The sequence below is a fragment of the Corvus moneduloides genome, chromosome Z, assembly GCF_009650955.1.
Source record: "Corvus moneduloides isolate bCorMon1 chromosome Z, bCorMon1.pri, whole genome shotgun sequence".
NCBI classification, from domain to species: domain Eukaryota; kingdom Metazoa; phylum Chordata; class Aves; order Passeriformes; family Corvidae; genus Corvus; species Corvus moneduloides.
Window position 1 is genome coordinate 20,087,537 of NC_045511.1, and position 24,660 is coordinate 20,112,196.

Below are 24,660 nucleotides of genomic sequence, written 5' to 3' on the forward strand. Positions count from 1 at the left end.
GAATGCAGGCACCTCAGCAGAGGACTTTTGTTTTTCTTCCTACTGGATGCCAAAATAAAATAGGGAATGTTTACCAGCAAGATTGTGTGTATTGGATGAAATAATTTGTGAAGGGGCATACAGAGTTGCTTTCCATGCTGCTTTTTCCCATGAAAGGTTGTGAAAATGATCTATCTTTAGGCATTTTGCCATGTTTTTAAACAGAGTTCAATTTGAGCATAACATTTGTTCTTGGAGAGTAAACCAGATTGAGTAATCTCTGTGCTGTGTGTTTTTTTCTTTTCTTTTAGTATTGGAGAAAATAAGCTTTTTGCCTGCTTATGGTGGAAACAAGCAACTGCTCAAGACAGCAAATTTCTCAAGCCCTTGTGATCTTCACCAAACAGTTTTGGAAGGAAAAAATTGCAGATTTATTAGCATGAAGAACTGAGAACTCAGAAGGTAGAGAAGCTTTTTGAGTCTCTGTTCATTAAAGGTTTAAAACCAACCAGTTTTTAAAGGAAGATGATTGTTTGTACCATCGTTGGGAGCCTCAAAGGTTGAAGTAAGAAACTTCCTCTCAAGCCAAAGATAACTGGAAGAGGTTGGATTTAATGGTGAATTCTTGTATGTGTTAATATATTTTCTTATTTAAAAATAGAAGTAGATACAAAGCTGAAGCAGGGAAGCTACAATTCCTCGGTGCAGAAGAACCCCTCACAAAACTATGGCAATCCCCTCTCATCCCTCCCCACCCACTTTGTTCCTTGAGTAAGTTTTAAATGTAATTCATATGATCCTTTATTTCCTGCCTTGGGCAATGTTATCATTCAGAACGGACAATCATTTTTTGCCTGCTTACTAAAGTGTTTTTAAGTGCTGATAAGTTACCCCAGCTGTAGGCAGCCAATTAAATGATCACTAACAGGCTCAGCAACAGGAATGCACAGTGAGCAGTTCAGTATTTCACGCTTTAACTCTAAATGTTTTCTGTACAGTGATTATAAATTCTTTATCTTAATAAAACCTTTGTTGTTGCAGAATTGAGGTGTTCTGTTTTGTCTTTTTAATCTTACCTGCTGAGACATGGCACACTAGAGGATTATATTTATAGTTGCTGGCTTTTTGCAAGGATTTTCACTTCTCAGTTCACTTGATGCTAGAATAAGGCCTCTCATGAAATGACTTTTGTGCCACATGTTGAGTTCGTAATGAATCTAGTTTGTATGATCAGCAATGTAATTAGCTCTTCATAAATGTGTGGCTCTCTTCAAAGGGCGCTCTAATACTCCTGTATTTTTTTAAATAACATTTTAAGTCAGAAAGAAATCCTTTGCAAATATAAAGATAAGAGGGACTGATTTAAATGTGAATCTGACTGGTATTTGTGAGTCAATCTTGCTTTGTGCTTTTGCCCCTTTTTTCCCCTGTATTGGTGATTTAAGAACTGCATTACCCTACTTGCTTAGGGCTCATGTTATCTGGAAACACACAATGCCACAGAGGAGTCACAGTAGTACCCGTCTTACCTTTAGCTCACTCTTCTTTGGAGAAGTAGTAATTACCATTTTCCTGTGATTTGTTGGGGGTTTTTTCTGTCAGACTTACATATTTCTTCACTACCTCTTTTTTGCATGAATTTGTTCCACATAGGGTACTTTGTGGTATCTTCCAAGTAAAATTCTGAGAGCGTGGACTTCTCAGACGGTCAGAGACAATTCTGAAAAAAAAAAAAAAGGTCTTTTTCCTTTTTTTAATATCTTTCAAATGTGCATCCTACGTGCTCAGACAACTTCTGATCTTTAGGAAGCAGCCACACTTTATGTGACTTGAGTTCTTGTTTCCGATCCTGCAGCCCTTTCAACTGTATATGTTGTAGAATTTTTCCTCTGTTTCTTTTGAAGAAAACTTCCTGTTCCTCCTGCTCAAGTCTAATTATGAAGGATATGGGCATGACTCACTGTGTGCCAGTTGACCAGACAGGCCAAGGTTGTCTCCTTATTAAAACCCAAAAGGCGTCATCAACTTGATCCTACAGCACATTTCACTTTGCAGAGATGTTTATAAACTGTTAAATATTGATCTTTATATACATATTATGAATTAATGCATGGTTATTCACTATGTCTTGTGTTTTAAAATTAACCTGTTCATATGCTGGACTACGCAAAAGCCTATTTTAACTGTACTCTTAAGTGAGTACATGCATGTGAACCCAAGTGGAATGTGATTACAGTAGGTAAGACTTAGGAAGAGCCTGACTTCACTGTAGTTCGCTGTCCACATTTTAAATGGAGAATATCAGGCACAGAAACAGAAAAGCTTGCCTAATCAGGGGAAAACAGTCCAACTGGTGTGTTCATCCGTGTTGCTGCATGTTGAGTGACCTACTGCATATATTTTCAGTGTATTTTCCAAAGAATTTTTTAAAACAGTGAGCCCTGACAAACTAACTGGATGTGTCTCTCATCCAGCTAGTGGCTTTTTTAAGGCTGATGTGCATATTCTGTTCCTAGCTCTTACAAACCCTTAGAGAATGAAGAACAGGACAGTACTGAGGCTGCTACAACATACTAGATGTAAGTAAATTTACACTTAAAAGCCTTTTCTTCTAAATACCAAGTATTGTGGAAAATTTAAAAACATAAATAGGTTTATTTTTTTTAATAGTCTTATACAAAGTTCTGACTTTATTTTGTAAAATCTGATGGCTCTTAGCACTTCATGTGGCATCATTTATTTAAAGTAAACAGACAGTTAAGAAAAAACAAGCTGGGGTACTGAGGGGGAAAAAGTTACTTTGTTTGAAATGAAAGGTTTTCTTTTTTTGGTATGTTATCTAAATCGTTGATTTACTGGAGTTAAAATGTGTGATAGGTTATCTATCATGGCTTGATATGACTATAATACCATGAGTGTATTATGTGTCTGTTGTCTCTAATAAATTCTGAGTCCCTTGAATAGCTACTGAAAATTCTGTCTTTAGGACTACAGTTCTTAAAGATTAAATTCTTGTATGTTTCACAAAGGTAGAACCCCTGAAGGTCCCCACGGGAATGTCAGACAGGATTTTGCCCTGCAGTTCTGTTTGTGTAAGTGCATAAGCAGGGGGTAAGCACACACACGCAGCTCTGCATGGAGCGAGGTGGTGAGCTTGGTGAGCTCCATCACTTGTATCCACGCGTGGTGCAGTGTGTGGTAGGAAACCAGGCTGTGCCAGTTGTGCCACAGAGTAACTTGTCACAAGTTGTTAATTCTTTCCAGGAAGCATTACAGACCAAAAGAAGTAGAACAGTCAGTAATTTTGCCGTGGGCTTATTTTGACCAGCAGTTGTATTTTATATAGCTAGAAATAAAAAGTACAATAAAACTACCTTGTGGGTGCTTTATTTGCCTTTCAGCATTTGTCTTGGTCTCATCCTGATTTGATTTTCTTACAGACTCTCTAGTGGTTCTTTGGGATTGAGGGTGGGAGAAGCAAATGAAATAATTTCATTTTTCCTTCCCTACTGTCATTGCTTGTTTTCAACTACCAGTGCATCAGGAACAGAAAGTGCCACAGTAGGCTTTTCTTTTGGGGGTGAAGAAACAATAATTGCCAGAGTAGTATTTTGGGGGAATGTAGGCTAGGGGAATGAGACAGAAGTTAATGTGCTCTGTGCTTTCAATGCAAAAGGCCTCTATCCTTTTGGCAAGAAGCATGCCTGTTCATATATACAGTTACCTGGTTTTGTTGTTGCTGTGTGCAATTTAAAATAAAAAGTGCTTTTGCAAGGCTTTACAGGAATAATGACTTTGGAAAAGGGAAGGAGGAACAGTGAATGGGAATCTTAACACCTCCTTGAAGAGTGGGGATAGCAGAAGAGAGGTAGTCTAAATGGCCTGCCTTTTGTAGTCAGGAGAGGTTTTACTCACAAGACCTGGTATCATCAGCAGATGGTAAAATACTGTGGTTATTATGAAGTATCTGAAGCGTCTGCATTTAAGGAGTCTTAAGGGAGTCATTGAAAACAGATTGCAGGTGGGTTGTGTTAAAATACATTTTTGTAACCTCTTCAGTGGATGTGATGATTCTTTGTAGTAGTGTAACTTTGAAGTGTGATATTGGTGTCCTCCTGTCCTGTCATTTAGATTGGACCCTGCCAGGGGGAAAGAAATTTCATTTTGGAGGATGAAATGCGCATCCCAGTTGCTTCCTGAGTATTAACAGTGAAGTGGTTCACCTGCCTAGGTTCAAACCTGAAACAGTGAGAACACTTCTTGGGGAAGAATTCATAGTTCATCTACACACAGGCATTAATCACTTCAGCTGTGTGTGGGACAGTTCTTTCCAAAGGGAATTAAGCTGTACCCTAGGGAGGTACTTAAATTCCAAATAAAACTTCTCTGCAATTAGAAGCTGTGCAAAATTTAACCACTTTGAATTTACTTCCCTTGGTGAAGAGTGTCCTAAATTTTTCCCTACCCTGTTCATCAGTGGTGCGGGATCAGAAGGTGGCAGTTTACATAATATAACCTGCAGTGTAAGAAAAGTGATGTGAAGGTGTGGCTGAACCAGTGTGGGCACTCTGGGTCGCTCTGGAATCCTTTCTTCCGTGGTCCAGCCTGTAGTCCCCACAGTGACTGACAGATAATTCCACTTTCCTGTCTTGCTGAGTGTTTAGATGTTGATTGGATTATGTAATAGGTATTTCATACAGATACACATCCTGCAGTGCCAGACAAACTGCTTTGTCTCTAAACTGGGAAGATAATTTGCCTGAGTCTTTTTTTTGGTGTGACTTACTTCTCTGGGTGTCAGATTATAAAGTTAATTGTAACCAAAGTGTTTTCTCTCTCAGGTCTAATGTAACATCTCTTGCTGATGTGTCTCTCACCTGACTGAAAAACTCATGTTACAAAAGAAAAATGACATTTTTTTAAGTAAGTTTATTTTCTTGCACAGATACATAAAGTTTTCTAGCTAAGAAGATGAGAAGTAATTAGGTGGAATCTGCTTTTAACATACCATCCACAAACTTCTTCCCTTTGAACTTAAGGTGGGGTAACCTAAGTTCCATGCCTGGGTGCATGTATAGAGGGATGGCTGTGCATCTTGCCTACCTGGTAGCATAGCATCTTGTGATGGGACACTGTGTCCTCAGGGCAGTGACAGAGCTTTTTTTATTTTCCAGTAAATACTGGATTGTTTCTTTTTTTCCCTTATCTGGTGATGTCAGTTGTACTCATTCAGTGCATTCAGCTGTCTTGTTATTTTTCTAATGCTGTACTTTCATTAACTGACATACAAGTGAGAGATTTCTGATGAAAGCACAGCTGGTCTAGTAGCAGAGTGTATTCCCTGAAGTAGGCAGCTTCCATTTCAGATTAAACTTGGAATTTTTCTCCCTTTGTCTGTCCCTGCTGGGAGCCATTCTTGTGTAGATAACTGCCCTGATCCCTGCAGTGACAGACTCAGATGAATTTTCTGACCCTAGGGAGGTGAAGGGGGGATGGTTGATGCAATGATGGTTGTTTGAGTCATTCACCAACCTCAGGGGTGAGGACTGTGCTGGCATGGCAGGAAACTCGATCCTTAAAGGAGTGGTTCAGCTGAGGTCTCTGGTAAGGTTCTGTTTTTCCAAGGGAGAGCGCAGCTACAAACCTTGGGACGGTGAATGAGGTTGTCTTAAAAGAAAACTACATGGCAGACACCTGGCTACAGAGACCTGTAAGACCTGTACTTGTTGAAATCCTGAATGTGGAAAAAAAATGTGGTTGTATAGTTCAGAGGTGTTTTGTGTAGTTAATCCACAAAATTTACTAAAATCTGTAGGTGGTATCTTTTCAAGGATATTGGGCAATATTGCACTTACCTTTTCCAAGTTGCAGCATGCCAGTAACAAGGTGCTGTGTGGCATCTTACTCTGCAAACAAGGAGATGACAGGTCTCAGCTCCTGTTCTAACTTGACAGATGCTACTTCTGAAATGAGAACCGAGGGCTCTGTGCTACAATCATGGGATGTTGTCCATTGGCCTTGAAGATTTTTCGCTTCTTGAACTTCGATTTCCCTCCCAGCTCTGTAAACTCAGTGGTGCAGAACCCATTTTTAACTTGTCTCACACAAGAAGTACCACAGCTTGGGGCTTTAATTTGAGATGGATCTGGGAAGCCATTATAACTTGCCAAATAGCAGTTTTTTGATTGCACTTCATGTTCAGACTTGGTTCATTGGCTTGTGTTTATTCCATGCCTTAGAGCTCAAAGGTGCCTGAAGAAATGTATTTGCTGGAACCTCTGTTCCTGTCAGACTGTGTTCTGGCAGTTCTCTCCACTCTTCTGTCTTATAAAGCTCTAGTAAAAACAGGAAAAATGAAATGTTTCTGTGCTTTCATTAATTAATCCTACAGTTCATTGTACATGCACAAGTAAAGCTGAACTGAAATACAGCAGTTTTTCAGCAAGCAATAGCCAAAAGACATGTTGCAGGCCTTTTTATCAGTGTACATGTTTCCTGCATCTGTGTCGTCCAGCTTAGTGTGTACCTGATCCTGATTTAATATGTTGTAACATTATTTCATTCAATTAAGAGATCCAGACAGGGTAGCTAAAAGCTATATGATCTTTTTTTTGTAGTTTATCATCTCATGGAATGCAAATGGGGCTGTACAAGAACAACTGAGAATTATGAGTCCCAAGGATTATTTTCTCGTTTACAGTTTGAGACGTATAAATGAGCAAGAACAACTCATTTAAAACTTGGAAATCAGCATAAATCAGAATGCCTACAGCTCAGTCTTACATCTCTATTATGTGTGTATACCAAAGGCTTATTTAGCATGTGCTCCTCCATATTTCATTATTTGGTTGCCCATGTTTATATCCTTGGTCATGTACCTACTAATATTCCCCAAGCCTTTTAGTGTTGAGCCTTCTGTTCAGTAAAGGTTGTTGTTTTTTTTTACTCATACAGAGTTCTGTTGTAGCTATTGCCATTTTTCAGCCCTGGTGTTGGTGCTGGGGCAAAGGCGGGCACAGCTATGGTTGTCAGGTTACCGGCTGTCCTGGGTTTTGTGACTGCAGTGTCAGTCTTGGATTAGACTCTCTGAAGATGCTGTCCCTGGTTAATTCTTGAATTCGGTTTGCACAATGTATTGTAATGTGGGAGCATGAAGAAGGAATTGGACCATTGCAGTTGCTGCCACATTGACACAGATTTGGGGCAGTTACCCCTATTTTGATTATACTAGATTAATGCTGCATGCATGTTTTAATCCTGTATGTTTCAGTATCTACAGGATCCTGTTCAGTTCTTCACTGCCCTTGGATAGCTACTCAAGAATCTCTTCCTTCCCACTTGCCTTGCCAGGCCAGCAGGTAAGGATCACCAACCTTGGCTTTATATTTGGATCACAGATGAGGATTTCTACAGGAAGTTTGTTCAAGGTAGGTCCTCAATTTAACTACTATCCCTCCTGGACTCTGGGTATTGCTCTACAGGAACATGGATTACCCATGTTTTCCGTGTTGTCTTTGTCACCCTGCCATGGCAGTCTTGGCTACCTCAGGGCATTTCAAATGGCAGTGTGTGCTTCATTTTAGCCAAATTGGATCAAGGCCCCTGTGCCTGCTTTAATACAAGCTGACTCTGAAATTACTGAATTCCACTGACAATACTGAATAGATTCCCGTGGACCATGCTGGGAACTTGATGTAGGTATTTCTCTGACACTGAAATATACGTGGCAGTTTTTTTCCAGTACTGGCATGTTCCTTGCAAGGACTGAACAGAGGGCATCCCTAACTGGATGTCCCAGCCATGGGAAGTTAGGACAATTTTAAGGGAGTTGGGTCTTCCTAGTTGTCAGCAGAGAGGTTCAAGGCACTGGGCCATCTCCATCTCAAAGAGGAGGTCATAGCCATGGGCATGCAGGCTCTGAGCAGTGGAATTCACTGTGAGGTGTGGATTAGGTGTGCATCCAGCTCACATTTAGGCTTTAATTTTTTTGACTCTATAGTCACACACTTGCTTTCCAAGAGGAGTCACAGGTATGGGAATGTTCAGGGAAAGGGTTAATCCTATCACATTTTCATCCAGCTTGTTAAATTCGTTTCCATGAGCCCAAAAGGTCTTTGTTTCCATGGGCCTAACTTAGAGCAGAAGTTAAGACCTTCACATACAATAAAGTATAAGGAGTATAAGCCCCATCACTGAGCACTGGGATACTTCTCCTACACTCAAATGCCCCTGGAAGGGGCTTGGAGCAACCTGGGCTAGTGAAAGATGTCCCTGCCCATGACAGGGGGTTGAAATGAGATGATCTTTAAGATCTCTTCCAACCCAAACCATTCTGTGATTCTGTGATAGCTATAATGAGCAGTCCCCCCCCCCCCCGCCCCAGAACCATAGGAGGTGGTGGTGTCCCAAGAAGACAGACTGCTTTTCTCTAAATTTATTAATGGATGATGTTGCAGCAGAGAGCACCACATTCTAGAAATGCCAACTTCTCCAAAGCTGGAGCAGAGTCAAGCGTATTTCACACAACTGGGCACATCAACCAAGCTTAAATCACAGAGGAGATAATTACATGGCCCCAGGAAATCAAGTAGCTGTTCTGTTGTGCCCAGCTTGGGCTCTGAATCTTCCCATAGTATCCAGTTGCCACGATAGCTAGGCTTCAGATGTGCTTTCTTTGATCTCTCTTATTTACCTGCTTTCAGGTGTTTTATGAAGCTTAAAATAGCAAATGTGTTCAGTTCCTGGTAGTGGAAAGATGCCAAGTGAGGCATAAATTATTAACTTTCCTAAGGTAGAGATTTGCATGAATTATGTGAAGTTAAACATGAATTTCTACTCATATTGCAGTTCTCAAAAGTCGCTTGAGAATTTTATTATTATTCCCTTCATATTTTGTTTAATTCTGTAAAATCCAGCATGACTGAGGGTGAGAAGGAGGATTCTTTTTCTTATTAGTATTTATTTGAATAAATAAAAAAATTTTGAAGAAATGAGGTTTACTTGAATTTAAAATAATTAAGGTGAATTCCTGCTGGCACAATAAAGGACAGACTTCATCCCAGTGCTCCATGGATATCATGCCAGCTGTTTTCCATTTCACATGTAGGAAGAGTTTTGCCAGCCTCCTTTAAATCCTGTACACCTGGCATCAGGTATCAGATATCCAAGTGGTTCTTATTTCATCCGCTGCATCCATCTGTGTTCTCTTCTCTTGACCTTTTAAATCTGCAAGGTCTTCTGAGTAAGGATCATATCATCACATTTGCATAGTGATTATTACCAAAGGTCTGGAATCAATGAGCGTTCCTATAATACAAACTCTTACGGAAGAAACCAGCAATCCAAGCCCAAATGGCAAGGCATTTGTAAATAACATAGCTAGATCTTGACAGTGAAATTAACTGTAAAATTAGAAGGGACACTAGTTAGCTGCATAAAAGCCTGTGAAGAAAATGTGTACTCGCACATTTTTACTTTGGTCATCCTGAAAATACAAGAAAAAAAGTAAGGTTTTGCTTTCTAATTCACAGTGAGAAGAGCTGTCAACTATTGGTTTTAAACCAAACTGTGTAAGCACACAGTAAAATCTTTTTAGTCAGCTTGCTTCACTGCGCCAAATGACTTCTGGTGGAGAACAAAACAGGCAATATATTCAGAGACCTTACCATTATACAAGATGGAGCTGGAAAGAAACTTCCAAAAGCTGAGTCTGAAAAATGTGATTGTTAAGGAGGCAGTAATGCCTTCCTTAGACTGACTCCACCCCATGAAGCTGTGTGCTGGATTGCAAACAGTTATCCAAGGTTTATCTGTAACAAAATGATGGAATGATGGAATAATTTGAATTTAGATGGACCTTTACAGACCATCCAGTTCCAAACCCACTGCCATGGGCAGGGACACCTTCCACCAGACCAGATTCCTCAGAGTCCTGTCCAACCTGACCTTGGACACTCCAGCGATGGGGCAGCCACAGCTTCTCTGGGCAACCTGTGCCAGTGTTTCACCATTCTCATTGTAAAAAAATTTTTCCTAGTGTCTAGTCTAAAGTGACCTTCTTTTAGATGAAAAGCACTATGCTTTTTCCTGTTGCTAGAGGTCTACTAAAAAGTCTGTCCCCATCTTTCTTATAAGCACTCTTTAAGTTTTGAAAGTCTGCTCAGTGGAGCACCACCATCACCATAAGGAAAAACTGGCATTGTACAGCTCCAACTCTTAAAATGCTTATTCAGGAAATAGATTTCAGAGTTCTAATACCCAGAATATTTTTAGGAAAAATCTTTTCATGCTCAGTAGCAGTCAAAGAGCAGTTGAACATTAGGATTTGTTAGAATTAGAGAATGTACAGAAAACATTCTCATGCTGCTGCATGTGTGCATGTGCATCCAGACATTCCGTGCAAGCAAAGCTATGGTTGTCCCATTCCAAAATGGATTCCAAAATGGGTTGGGCCTAGAGAATGGGAAGATAAGTAAAAAGCATAAGCAGGGGAAGAAAATGCCTCCTAACATAGGACCAATAGCTGGACCAGGGAGCTTCAGTCTAGGAAAGTAACGAATGAAGAAGGACATGAAAGAGTTCTTTGAAATCTGCAGTCCCATGTCCACTTCTGGGTGGAATGGGTACATTACAAGAAAGATAAAACCTTGCTGAGGAAGGATTTTTACTCAGTAAGGAGAGGCTGAGAGAGGTGGGGCTGCTGAGCCTGGAGAAGAGAAGGCTTAGGGGTATCTTATCCACAGCCAGTGGGAAGAAGTGAAGAGTAGGGTCAGACTGTTCTCCATAGTGTCCAGTGGCAGGACAAGAGGTGTGGAAGTGTTCAGATTTGGGGACAGGTTGCCCAGAGAAGCGTTGAAATCTCCGTCAATGGAGATGCACAAAACCCAATTGGACAGCACCTGCTCCAAGTGGCCCTGTTTGAGCAGAAGAGTTGGACCAGGTGGTCTTGAGAGGGTCCTTCTATCCTAAGCTATTCTGAAAATCCTGAGTTGTAAGGGAAAAAAGCGGTGAAGAAGAAATTACTGTATTTTTCTCTTTCTTAGTGAACAGATGGTATCAAAAGGAAACTAACAAGACAAAGGTTGGAAACAAATAAAAGAAAGAGCTTTTTACACAGTGCATAATTGAACTATGGAGCTCTTTATCATAGTGTTTGTGGATGCTAAATAGCAATTAGATAAATGCATGGAAGAAACATTTATCAAGGTCAGTTAAGTACAGTATTACCCACTATTCGTGGATTTACTGAAACTACAAGTCATTGGAAACTGAGAGAATAAATAGGGAAATATTCATATATTCTTACCAACACAGTCTCACTCTTCTTTTGACTTTTGCTACTTGTCACAGTTGAGGACATGACATGATACAGCTGACCTTGCATAGCTGGTTCCATCTTTAGAAGTACAGTGCATGTGCACTTTGTGATCTATTTCATTGTAAATGCTCTGTTAAAAAAAAAAAAGAAAAAATTACATAAATCAGTGTTTGTCTTAGAAGAAGAAAATATGCCTTAAGAAGAAAATTATTTGCATAGAGGTCAGGTTTGTTCAGCAAGAAAGTTCCATTCTCATATCTGCTTTTGATGAGTTCCAAGGCTTTTTAAAAAACTGATATTTAATATATAATGCGGTAAATTCCATATTGAAAACTATTCAAGCGCAAGTGAATATTTAATATGCTTTTCGGAGGCTTGGTGCACTTCTAAAGTATAGATGTATAAATAAAATTACTTAAATGACTTAATGTCAAATGGGAATTAGGAAATCTGTGACTTTTACAGAACACAAGAGTATATTAGGAGACTGAAGACTTTCCTGTTTAAAAAAACAAATCTCACAGTTTTAAGAAAATCTGAAGCATATGCTGGAGAAATGTTTTATCATAATTAATTTTTAGGCAAAATAGGGAAGAATTTGATTTGCATAAGGCAGAAGACCAGCTATCTCTGTAATGGATTAAAATTGAGGAGATTGAACCCTGGGGGTTGTCTTTAGCTTTGATTGACAAATAAGCAAGTTAATAAGCAGCTACACCATTGGCTTGCCGTGCAGGGAAGGAAAAGCCTGGGTAAGAGTTTTTGTACTTCCTTTTTTGCTCAAGACCTATGTGCTCAAACAGAGAAGAATAAGTGGATGTGACAGGATTTTGTGCAATGATTCTGTACAAGGTTGAAAATGTTGAGAAACTGGACAGTGTGGGGATTAATTGAAGTCTGGGCAAGAAAGTTTTCTCTTGAAGATGAGAGCAGCTGAAGCTGCCTTTGAACTGATATCAGTGGGACATTGTGATTAAACACATCTTGTTTTTAAAGTGCTGCTGGTCCGTGTGAAGCAGTGATTAGGAATCAGATCAATTATGCTTCAGTATTGGTAAAGGCTGCCTTCTTTTTTTGCTGTTGCCTTCACTCCAGGTCTTTGAAATGAGATGGTAAGAAAGGAGTAACTCCAGATTTCTAACCCAGGAAGGCTGTTAGTTTTGTTTGGGTAGGAAGAATCCCATGGAATATCATATCTCTTCCTTCCTCTAACTTCATTTAGAATATTCCAGCTTTGGGTTTTGGGGTTTTTGTTTTGTTTTCTTTTTTTCCTTTTTTTTTCTTTTTCCCCATATCTGGCCTGGGTGAGTACTGACTTCTGTTGCCAGCACCTGAGCCTGATGTACACTGTGTCTTGATGCTGTTCTGACTGAAGGGTTGAACACAGCTGTAACTGTTCTAAGTCCCTTTGTCTGCAGTTTGATTGCTTTGATAATATTCTTCAATTATGTGTGATGATAATTAAAGAACATTTAAAGCATCGTACACTAAAGAAACATGTAACTGTTCTGGAAGCAGGATAAAAGTTGCCTTTATTTAAATGCTGCGACTGTAGGGAAAGTAAAAGGAGGAACCCAAGTGCTCAAAATGGCTTTTATGCAGAATTTGAGTGTGGTGCTGACTCCACCCCCTAAGTCAGATCACTTTGACTAGTCTCTCAGTCACTCTCTTTGACCTTAAAGTTTGTGCCTCAGGTTGAGTGTGATATGCCTGTTCTGCTGGGTTTAAAAACCACCAGCACTTAAATCAGGACTCTGAGAGCAGGTAAGCCTCTCAGTTTGTGGCAGCCTCAATCTGATGGGTTTGCTCTGAAGAAATATGAAAGAAAGTGCCCTTCAGGAGACTCAGACGTCATGCAAATTTTCACCAGCCACATTACAACAGTTGTCAGCTACTGCTGAATGTTCTCCAGAAGAAGAAGAGCCAAAGCCTATGTCCTTCCTGGGCTCCAGGCTGCAAACGAGAAGCTGACATCATTTCCCTGAGTACTGCTTCTTTCCATGGGCTGTTTTGTGATTTCCCTCAGAAATCTGTCTACTGACTGAAAGTCCCACCATACTCCGGGGACTAGAGCAAGGACGTGGCCAGAACCTCTCTGTGTGGCATAATCCCCCAAGCTGTTGGACTCCTCGTTCATTAGAGCTCACAAAAGCAGCTAGTTTTGATGACTGATTGATATTAATTACCTCTAGGATATAATCCCTCCTGTCCCTGACTATTTAAATACTCTTCTGAAAATTCAAGTGAGAAAAAAACGAAAAAATCCCTCTTGGAAACTGCTTCTATATCCACTATTCTTAGCCCATTGGCTGTTAATTATTCAGTCTGTGTGAGCTCACGTTGTACCTTGCCGACAAAGCACCATGCAAGATGTTATCGATAGTGTTGATGAACACAAAGAGCTTTGTAAAACCACTTTTAGTCCATAGCAGTCAAGCCAAACCTATACTCCAGTGAGTCAATTGCCTCTCAGATGATTTGGATAGACTTTTCTAAAACTCAGCACATGGTGATTTTGTTCTCTTTAATCACTTTTCCACAGAGGGACTTGCTATGAAAGCAAACCCTGGCCCTGCTGTCAAACAGAACTGAGGGTATTGGGGTTTTCTCTCTTTTCCAAAAGAAGCCAAAACTACAGATACATTTGTACATACATATTTTGTTAAGGTTTGTTTTCAGCTCAATGTTTTCAACTGGTGGAGCTGTTTGATTAGCTGAAATTAACTATAGTATATGGAAATTATATCTGCCACAGGAAAAGACCCAGAGTGACACAGCAGGACATGAGAGGCTGCTCTGGAAGAAATAGTTTTCCCCTGAAGGCAGTAGAGCTCATTTTGGGATTCCACTTTAATCATGTGCTGTGGTCTCTCAGTATGTAAAAAAGACCCCAATCAAAAGGGAATTACTGCCTGAAGATCACACAGTCCAAGAGACATGAAAAATGATGTGCTGCTTCCATGGGGAACGATTTACTGGCTCAGCACAGGTCCCTTAGAAAAAGGGCTTCTTTAATTTTGTTTCTTCCTAAAGGATGAGGAGAGGACACCTGTGCTGTGGCTCAGAATACCTCTTTCAGATGTTACTCATAGTGCGTTTCCACAGGAGATTTTCTCTAGCAGCAAACCCGTATTAGGACAGCCTTTTCTTTCTATTGTCCCATGGCTCGTTCTTGCCTCAGTGTTAAACTGTGAGATTGTGTGCAATGAAATCATACAAATTAACATGAAACACAGTGACAAATACAGGGTTATCCTGAATGAAGAAATTGGATGAAAAAAGTTTAACTGAGAGAAGTGACGAATTTAAAGTACTTCCAGTTCAGAGGAAGACATGCCTTGTTAACACTTAAATGAAGATAAATCAATTTCTGTTCACTGCTTAGAGCCCCCAGAAACTGTGATATGAGTGAAGAAAGCTCCCTACATGTTGAGGAATGCACGCACCTGCTGATCAGTACTATGGAAGGAAACAGAGACCCCAGAGTTCCGTCTTTCCCAGCCCTTAGGGACTATCTCTATATTTTGGAAAGGCAGTTGAGCTTCCAGAATCAGTCCAGTTCTTTCTCCATGATCCCATTATCTTCTACGGACTTTCTGTGAAGGGCTGAAATGCTTTGGAAAAATTTAATTGTGGGATGAGGGTGATTTAGAAGATCAGTGCCCATTCATCTTGATGTCTATTTTTTTAATAGTCAGATAATCTAGTGGGATAAATGAATGTCAGACAGACATTTAATGAGAAGGATTAAAATTCTTGGAAACAACGGGTTTAATAGCCATTAAAAGTTATCAGGCTTCTTTATTTGCCTCAGGCACACCAGCAAAGTTATTGGAGACTACTGTGGAGTTTGAATTAGGTGAACTGAAGCTGTCTTCTAGGAGACATGCACATGCAAGTAAGCAAAATCACAATCAGTTACAAAAGGAGAAAAAAGACAGTGTTGACTTTGCTTCCTTCTAGATACAGATTGAATCCAAGGGGGCATCGCTTGGACAAGATAATGCACTGGGACAACTAACTGATTCTTTAAACACTGGAAGTGTTGAAGAATGGAAGAGACTGGTCTGCTATAGGGTGGTCACTCAGCTCAATTTTCTTGTGCCTGCCAAAGTGCAAATGGTGACACTATTTCTTGTTTTAGTTTGGGGTTTTTGTCTCCTAAAGCTAGGGGGATTATAAAAATTTCTGGTACACCTTTTCTGTTTAAAGATTCTTGCTCTCACACTGCAGCTGTTTTAATCAGCAGGGAAATTAATATGGTCTCCCTTCTTGATTAAAGATTCATTTCCATGAAACATACATTCATTAAATCTCTTTGTGACCTCCCAGTCCACCAGATATAGTTGAAACCAGCTGGCAGCTTCAGCAGTTATATTGTGAGGAAGCTCAGATGGGTGAAAAGTGATAACCTAAACCTTCTGGCACTGAAAATGTTCACCTTAACTTTGATGTCTGTCAGATAAAATTATGCTAGCTAATTTCTCCTCTACCAATCCCTAGAATAAGGGATATTAGGAGCTTGGATTTTATATTAAAAAAAAAAATCTCTGAACCCAACATGGTATCTTAATGAAAAATGCTGTTTTATCACCTTGGATCCAGGGGCACAACCATCACCTTTGGAAAGGACTAGCCCTCACTTCTCATCATCTGTACTAAACAAACTACTTTTTTAGACACTTTATTGTTGTTAATATTAAATTTAAAACAATCCACATTGTCTGTAGTTTCACCTTCCGTGTATGCCCTTCCCACTGTCCTTCAGTCTCCCGTTGAAGACCGGGCACATTTGGGCAGCAGTTTCATGGATGCAATGGAAAATATCCATGATAAAGTCTGGACATATCCTCTCCAAGATAATCCTTGTCTACATTTTATTGCAAGCAACTTGAGCAGTCTGAGCCTGATGAAGGCTTTAAAGTCCTGCTCTGCAGCCTGAGGAGCTCCTCAGCTTCACAGACAGCTCAAACGGGGCCAAGAACTGCACTTGGCTGGGATTACACAAAGTTCAATCAAGGCACAGCAGTTATAACAGCCTTGTGCAACTTTGTGATTCAGGTTTCAAGCTTTCCAATAAATTACTATTTCTACAGCCTCGATGGTCTCTCCCTCTGAGAGAACCCATTTTTCCCAAGTTTCAACATCTGCAGAGAAGCTTGAACGGCTGCAGGTGAGACAAGGAGGCAGAAAATGATCCCTCTGGCTACGGCAGTGATACAGTTAAGGGCACAGTAACCTTTCTCTCCTAGAAGTGATGGAAAAGCTCCATAATGGAGCAGACATTCCCTGAGCTGTGCAGATGTCACATTAATGCCATACCCAGGTGTACAGTGGGAGATAATTGAGGCAATTGAGCGGGATATCGGAGCATCGCAGGAGTCACCAGCCCGGCACGCGGGACCCAGGTGTGCCACAGGAGCAAATTGGATCAGGGACTGAAGGCAAGACGAGGCTTTGACAGGGGAGGCAGCAGGCTTGGGAGGCAGGAAAGACAAAAAGAAAAATTAAATTAAGGAGTTCAGTACAGCAAGGAGTGGGGGGTGGAGCTGAAAAGAAATGCGCAGCGCATGGCTCAGCGCAGGGCTTTGAGGGCAGTGAGTAGGATTTGATGGAAACCCCAGTGATGTGTAGGGAGGGCTGTTTCTCACCCAGGCTCCCTCCTGCTGCTGCTGCTGCTGGTTCTGCTTTGGCAGGTGCTTGGCAGCAGCATTTGCTTCCTTCCATGAGAGCCAAGTGTGCAGTCTGGGATGGGAGGAATGGACTGGGGAGCTCCAGGGATGTATGTGCTCCTCAATCCCCATTGTTCACTCATTGAGGTTGGGAAAGAGCTCCCAGATCATCGAATCCAAGCACTGACCCAGCACTGAGCTGAAACCTTCCTTGAGAAGAGAGGATATCAGTCCTGCCTTTCTGATAGAGGCAAGTGTCTAAAGCACTCGTTTCACCCCCATTTTGAGGCATTTTAACATTTCCTCCATTTTAAAGGCAGTCTGAAGGCTGTTCTGAGCTGCTTCTGGAGGAGAGACCTGCCCTCCATTGGAAAGTGTAGAGAGCTGGGCACAACAAGGGCTGGGTCCTTCCAACCCCCGATGCCAACTTAAGCTACATCCCACCCAGGGGTAGTATCTGTTTCTAATCAAATAAGTTTAGCCACCCAAAAGCTCTGCTGCATCATGCTCCTGTTGCTGTAGGATGTTGCAACATCTGCCTGGAGAGTTTGTTTGGTCCGTGGAGTTACCCACTATAATCTTTGAGCTGTTTGCAGACTGAGCAAATGCTTTGTGCATATTAAGCTGTTTTACTGCTTCTGCTTTCTGAGGTAACTTAACAATGATGTGAAAATTGTGTCAGTTCTGAGTTTCCCATGGAATTTGGCTTGTTTTGCCACCATCTGTCTGCATTACTGACTTTCAAAACTGTAGGCTGTGAGATAAAGACTGATAGTTTATCAAGCCACCTTTCTGATGTTCAGCTTTTTTCTGGCAGACTGATGAAAATGTGTGTTGAATCCTAGTCTTGTCTTAGAAGCAGAGAGTCAGCCCTAAAGAAATCAAGCTGAGACAAGTGGGGTTTAGATTGTATATTAGGAAAAAATTCTTCTCCAAAAAGGTGGTCAGGCACAGGAACTGGCTGTCCTGGGGCAGTGGTGGAATCACTGTCTTGGGAAATGTTTAAAAATTGTTTAGATGTGGCACCTGGGGATGTGTTCTCATTATGAACCTGCCAATGGCAGGTTAATGGTTGGATTTGATGGTCTTAGAGGTCTTTCCAACCTTAATGATTCTGTAATTCTAAGTAATAACTATTCTGTAATGCCCTAAAAAAAGTTAATTAACTGGTTTAGACCTCAGTGCACTGGGTCTTGTATGTCTCTATCTTTAAAGGAGAAGGTTCAAAACAAAATATACACAAAAGGCAGGGAGAGGAGTCGTTTATTTCTCTGAACAGTGGTTGCTTGAAAAAAAGAAAAAAGGTTCTGCAGAGGATATGATGGCACTGTCTTTTTAAATTGGACCGTTTACCTGATTTCTGACACCTAAATATCAAGAAATACATTCAGCTTCTCATTCATCATAGGCACCTGGTGGTGCTCACTTTATTGCAGATCTGTGAAGTGCTCTGGGCTCCGTATTTTTAGTTTACAGAAGACCCTGTAAAGGTGAAGTTTGTGCTGTTTTATACAGGAGTGGACTTCAGAGGGTAGGATTTCTAGCCTGCCTTCTACTTTGTTGTTTGCGGAGGCACAAAAGTGTTTCCAGTAATAAATTGAGCATTTATCTAATTCACAGTAATTTTCATGACACCTTGTCTTGGGTCTTTAAGTGACTCCTCGGATTTCCACTTCGCCTGTATAATTTCTTCTTATCCTCATTTAGATTCTGCAAAGTCAAAATCAGATTACAGACTCTAGTTTTAAAACACCATTTATGTACATTAACTCAGGGAAATAAAACCCCACCACACAACACTTTGGCACTGAGCAAGGTCCTAACTGCTGTACAATCACATTGAGCTGAATCTGTCCTAAAGTTTGTTCTCCCCAGGCAGAATGGGCACAGCAAACCATTTGTCTGAATGGCTCCCCTGGGAGTAGTTATATCCTACATTTTTTCTGCAGCACACGAAGTTCCCTGCCATCCCTTCAGCACTGTTGATACAGCTGCAGTTTAAACCAGGTCTCTGAAATTATTTGGGTTAAAACAAACAGCAAAACCTTATTTACTGCATCATTTTTATGTTTTTGCCTTGTTCAATATCACTGTAGACTCTGTTGGGAAGGGGAAGGGGAAGAGGAAGGGGAAGGGGAAGGGGAAGGGGAAAGGGGAAGGGAAAGGGGAAGGGGGAAGGGGAAAGGGGAAGGGAAAGGGGAAGGGGGAAGGGGAAGGGGAAAGGGGAAGGGAAAGGGGAAGGGGGAAGGGGAAGGGGAAAGAGAAGGGGAAGGGGAAGGGAAGGGAAGGGGAAGGGGAATAGGAAGGGGAAGGGGAATGGGAAGGGGAAGGGGAAGGGGAATGGGAAAGGGAAGGGGAAGGGGAACGGGAAGGGGAAGGGGAATGGGAAGGGGAAAGGGAAGGGGAAGGGGAAAGGGAAGGGGAAGGGGAAGGGGAAGGGGAAGGGGAAGGGAAAGGGTGTTTGTACCTCTGTCCATTTATGCTGTGCTCTTTTCTTTCTTGATAGACAAGGGTTTGAGCTGGGCACAAAATTAATAGCCAGTTCCCTTTCAAAGGGAAAAAAGACGAACAGTGACCCCCAAGTTAGGAGGGAAGCACAGGAATGCTGTGTAGTGCATGCATTTTCCTGGCACATATGGCAGATTTGTTTTTAATACTCCCAGCATTTTGTAATTTGAACTACTGCCTGCTATTTCTTTTTACTTAATCTGTGTCATTTCTCTGCGTTTATTATCTTCCTTCCCACTGTCCCTTAAGTTTTGCTTTTCTATCCAGCCTCCTACAATATTAGCAAGCCTTTTCATGAAGGGAGAACTGTGTTTGTGGTGAGAGAAAACTTCAATAAATTAACCATGCAATTTGTAACTGTCAGAGTACAAAATACAAAGTACTTAAAAAAAAATAAAACAAATGTTTGCATTTACATTCCATACTGGGAACTTTTATTTTCAGCTAAAACTAAACCCTTTATCTGAACTGTCAATGTTATAGATGGTGCCTTTATATATTTAAAGATTTGCATAGTTTTTATCAAATTGATGCACTTAACTGATTTAACATTCCAGCCATTTATTTAGAAAGGGGGAAAAGATAATATTTTAGAAGAATATGAAAAATGGATCGCCTTTATTCAGGTCGGTTCATTAATCTGCCTTGCATTAGTTCACTTCAGACACAGCAGCTCTTTTTGGTGTTGTTCAGGATATAGTGTCTGAAAGATGCATTCTGGGATTGATCATCCATCTTGGTTTTCAAACTCTATTTATAAATTGTCACTCCTCCCATGCTCTTTTGTTACCAGAAGTCCACGCATGGTGATCAATGCCCTGACCAACAGTGAAGATTAATTCAGGAATCACTAGTTGAAGCAAGGAGGTTTGGGTTGGTTTGGTTTGATTTGTTTGCTTTGAAGCAAGTTCAGGATTGCATTTTCAGATCTTGAGATCAGCTTTAACCTACTGGCTACTGTGTGTTTTGTGACCATTCTGCACAGATGGTACAATTCTACTGTGGTTCCCCAAAACTGCAGATTCCTCACAGCCTAACTCAGTCTGTCAGAGCTGCCTCTTCCTGTTCCAGCACTGGGTAAGGCCTGTGCCTACCCAGTTCAGGCAGCAAGCCAAGAAAATCCTGATCCATCACTTTTATAGTATTGGACTTCTTATGGCTGAACTCACTGAACTGATTTACTCAGCGAGCTCAAGAACACCAGGGGTGGTGCAAGTGGGTCAGGGTGTCTCTCTGTGTCAGTTCCAGTTTAACTATCTGGCCATGGAGCAGAACCTTTGAAAAACCTCAGACTCTTGGTACAGCAGATTTTAGTCCTGAAAGTGCCCATTTTGGTCCCTGGTGTCTGCTGTGTGATTGTTTAACAGTCTTAACCAGGGAAATGATATGAAGGAGTATTCAGTGCAGTGCACTAAAGCATAATAAAATTGGATAGCAGGAAGGTTAGGTCAAATAAATTCAAATGGAAAAGAATGAATTCAGTCAAGGTGTTTAAGCACTTTGTATGCTTGGCAAAGAAGGTGGTAAATTCACAATGGAGCGTTTACACCAAGACTGGATGTCTTACTTAATGATAAGCTATAGTTCAGCCACCAGCAAGTTATTGGGCTAGATTGTGTTCAGTTAGGGAGAAAGAAAGAATAATTCCCTCCGCCACAGTAGGTGAAATCCTATGGCCTATGTTAAACAGAAGGTCATGCTTGCAGAGGGCTATGATCAATTCACCTTCGAGATCTATGAATCTCTCTGGTAGGTGTTTCAGGTTTCCATTTGCTCTGTGTTTTACCAAATATGTGAAGGGAAATCCCAGACCTCTGTATGTGAAATTGGTTGCGGCTGTATTAATCTCTCAAAAGCTCTCTGGCCTTTGAAAACATACACCTCAATTCAAATAGTGACAGACTGCAGTGTCATCTAGGCACTCCTAGGTTGCTAAAGCCCTAGAACTTGTGTTACAGTATTAAAAGTTTAAATCCTGTTTCTGAGAAGGAAGTGGAGATTTGGACAGAGGCTCTTTCAAATTTAGACTTCCGTATCCCATCCTCCAAATGAGTTTTGGACCCTCAGTATTAGGCAGCCTGGATTCACACCTGGGAGAATCCAATGACTGAACAAGTGCAGCAGAGAACCCATAGCAGGTGAGATGTGTCAAAAGCAGTGGGCATGTCCATCCATGGAAAGGCCAACTCTGGGACTAATTTTTCTTTTTTTTTAACCTCATGAAGTGACAGTTTCTGTTCTTCTACCTGATACTCTGTGTTATGTCACTCAGGAATGAGAGTTCAGACTCCACCTGGCTGAGCTGGTGGAGTTTATCCACAGGATTAGGCATCATAGGATCACACAATATCCTGAGCTAGAAGAGACCAACTGGATCACTGAGTCTAACTCCTGGCCCTGAACAGAGCCATCCCCAAGAATTCCACCATGTGCCTGAGAGCATTGTCCAAACACTTCTTGAACTCCGTCAGGCTTGGTGCTGTGATCATTCTCTGGGGAGCCTGTTCCATTGATAAACCACCCTCTGGGTGAAGAACCTTTTCCTGATATCCAACCTACACCTCCCCTGACACAACTTCAGATCATTCCCTGGTGTTCTGTCCTTGGTCACACAGAGTAGAGATCAGTGCCTGCCCCTCCTCTGCCCCTCACAAGGAAGTTGTAACTGCAATGAGGTCTCCCCTCAGTCTCCTCTTCTCCAGCTGAGCAAGACCAAGTGCCCTCAGCTGCTCCTCACACAGCTTCCCCTCAAGGCCCTTCACCATCCTCATTGTCCTCCTTCAGACACTCTCTAACAGCTTTAAATCCTTCTTATGTTGTAACACCCAAAGCTGCCCCCAGCACTCAGGGTGAGGCCACCCAGGCCAGAGCAGAGCGGAACAATCCCCTCCCTTGTCCAGCTGACAATGATGTACCCCCTCTCTCCCCCCGCAAAAAACCACCCCAGACAAAAAAAAAACATCCCCCGCCACAAATCCAACCAACCAACCAAACCAAAAAACACAAACACACAAAAAACCCCCAAAGTCAATACACCCATGCTCTCCATTTTAAAATTAAACACTCCCTCTATCTTCAGTCTTCAGTGAAGTCTCTGCTCTTTCTGAAGCCTCTCCAAGTTCAGTATGAAGCTAGAATTAGAATTGAAGTGTTCTTCTGTCTGCAAAGCTGGTCTTCTTCTGTTGCCACAAGGTTTCACATGGAAAGAAATACCAACCGAGTGAGTGCATTCCTCTTTCTGTCTCTCTCTGACAACTTCCTCTGAGCATTAATGACACTGGAGGACCCACAGGAATGTGAGAGAAGTGTTATGAGCTCCCATGCCCTTTGATCCCTTTGTACCTAATCCTTGACATCAGGAGTTAGCTAATTCATGTAACAATACTTGGTTTCTTTTTTAAAGATGAAAATCTCTCCTTCTGAAGTGCAAAGAAGAGTTCACAATTTCCACCTGAGAGGAAGCTGGAGCCTCCAAATTGCGACACAAGGATTTTCTTTTTTAAATGTTGTGATTATTAAACTTGATTTCACAGTTTTTGGGGTGGTAAAGGGTAGACCAGTACTGTTATCCAGCCTCTCTCAAATGCCTCTACCTCCTGCTATTCACTGCTGTTCCAGAGAAAAGTGAGTTTTACTACTTGTCAAGATTATGTGGATCCAATACAATGGCAATTACAATGCGTTATGGCAGCTCTGAGCACAGGGCTGCAGTTCTAATGTGGGCAAAATCCCCCACTGCTCTCTCTGCCACGGCAGCAAGCATCTCATCCATTTTCCTTGTTTCCTCTCTTTGATGTTCTTACTGAAATTAATCACTTGACAGCAGCAAAGGCTTGCAACTGGCCTCCTGTGACTTAGCTATCTATCATGGATTTTATTTAATATAATACTACAAAACCTTCTTGCATTCAAATCTGTTTTGATGTTTGTTTAGGAAGTTCATGAGTTATTATCTCCCTCCTGGCACCCGATGAAGCTATGCAGAGCTTAGGAACTGCAGGTTGGAATTGCACAGTCACAGTCGTGGTGGCCATCCAAAGAGCTTGTCTTTGGAATTAAACTAAGCTTGTTAACTAAATTAAACTTCCTCCTTAAGCCCAGTTTGCTGCCTTTTTTATCTCCTGGCAGAGATAAAAGGGAATCTCTTTGACAGGGTTGCACAGAGCCTGTGAGACAGACCAGGACCGTAGCAATTCTGTCATGGGATGCATATTTGGGTCTGGGAATGGTTCTCTCCTCTGTGTGTTTGCTAGGCTGTGATCTCCCTGGAGCAAAACTCCTAGAGTTTTTTGACCCAGAGCAAGTCTGGAGTGTAACTCTCTGTGAAAAGGCAGGCCTGCTTTTCAGGTAGGGAGCCAGGTGCACACTACCTACTTTAAAAGGTAGAAATTTATTCAAAGTCAGTCGTTTAATGGGGAAGCAGATCTGTGGTCCTAAACAGATGCCAGACAGGAGCACAAGGGGCCTGTTTGAGTGTCTTGGAGCTTGGTATTAGATAGGGCCCAGAGCAGCCTGGTCTAGTGAGAGGTGGTCCAAATTCATAGAGTTAAGTCTCTTGTATCTGGGAGAAGCCTGAAGATCCTTGCCAGTGCCTGACTAAGAAAGTCATTGCCTCCTTCCCCATCCCAGTGAAATCAGTGGGATCTCAAACTGCTCTCATAACTGAACAAGTGACCAGTAAATGGAGACTGTCTGGGAATTTGTCCCAAAATCATGCCACAGCTCCAAAACAAATACTTGTAGTCACTGCCAAACAAAACTTGATAATCTTGTTTTCTTTTCTTGCATGAATATAGCAAAGGGATGTGTTGCTGCTGGAGACAGAACAAAGCACCAAACCAGTTCTCCCATTTCTAGACCACAGTCATCTGCTCCATTCAGTAATACCACAAGGCAAAGAAATGTGTGTGTTTCCTCTCTTTAAGCAGTTGGCTCCCAAACCTGTATCTTAACTGATGAAATAATATCTGAGCACTAATCCTGCGGTATTGAGACACTAGTTATTTTTATTGTTTCATTTTTATATTTATTATTCCATTATTTGGTTTTTATAAAAATGTATTACATTTACTTCATTTTCTGAAAGTGTTTTAAGAGGAAATACCTATGAGAACAGATGAAGCGGGTAATTAATGGCATAAATAACTGGGAAAAATAATATTTAAAATACTTGTAAGTGTTTTT

The 24,660-nt window shown here is 41.3% G+C and overlaps 1 protein-coding gene across 2 annotated transcripts in view; it reads left to right on the forward strand.

Annotated features, from left to right (window-relative positions):
• The window catches only part of PIK3C3 (phosphatidylinositol 3-kinase catalytic subunit type 3), a 67,243-nt gene extending 66,221 nt beyond the window's left edge, over positions 1–1,022 (forward strand). For both annotated transcript variants that reach the window (XM_032095333.1, XM_032095335.1), the window contains one exon: positions 291–1,022. In XM_032095333.1, the coding sequence (XP_031951224.1) occupies positions 291–305 (15 nt within the window). In that variant the 3' untranslated portion in view covers positions 306–1,022. The remainder of the gene's footprint in view (positions 1–290) is intronic.
• The last annotated feature ends 23,638 nt before the right edge of the window (positions 1,023–24,660 follow it).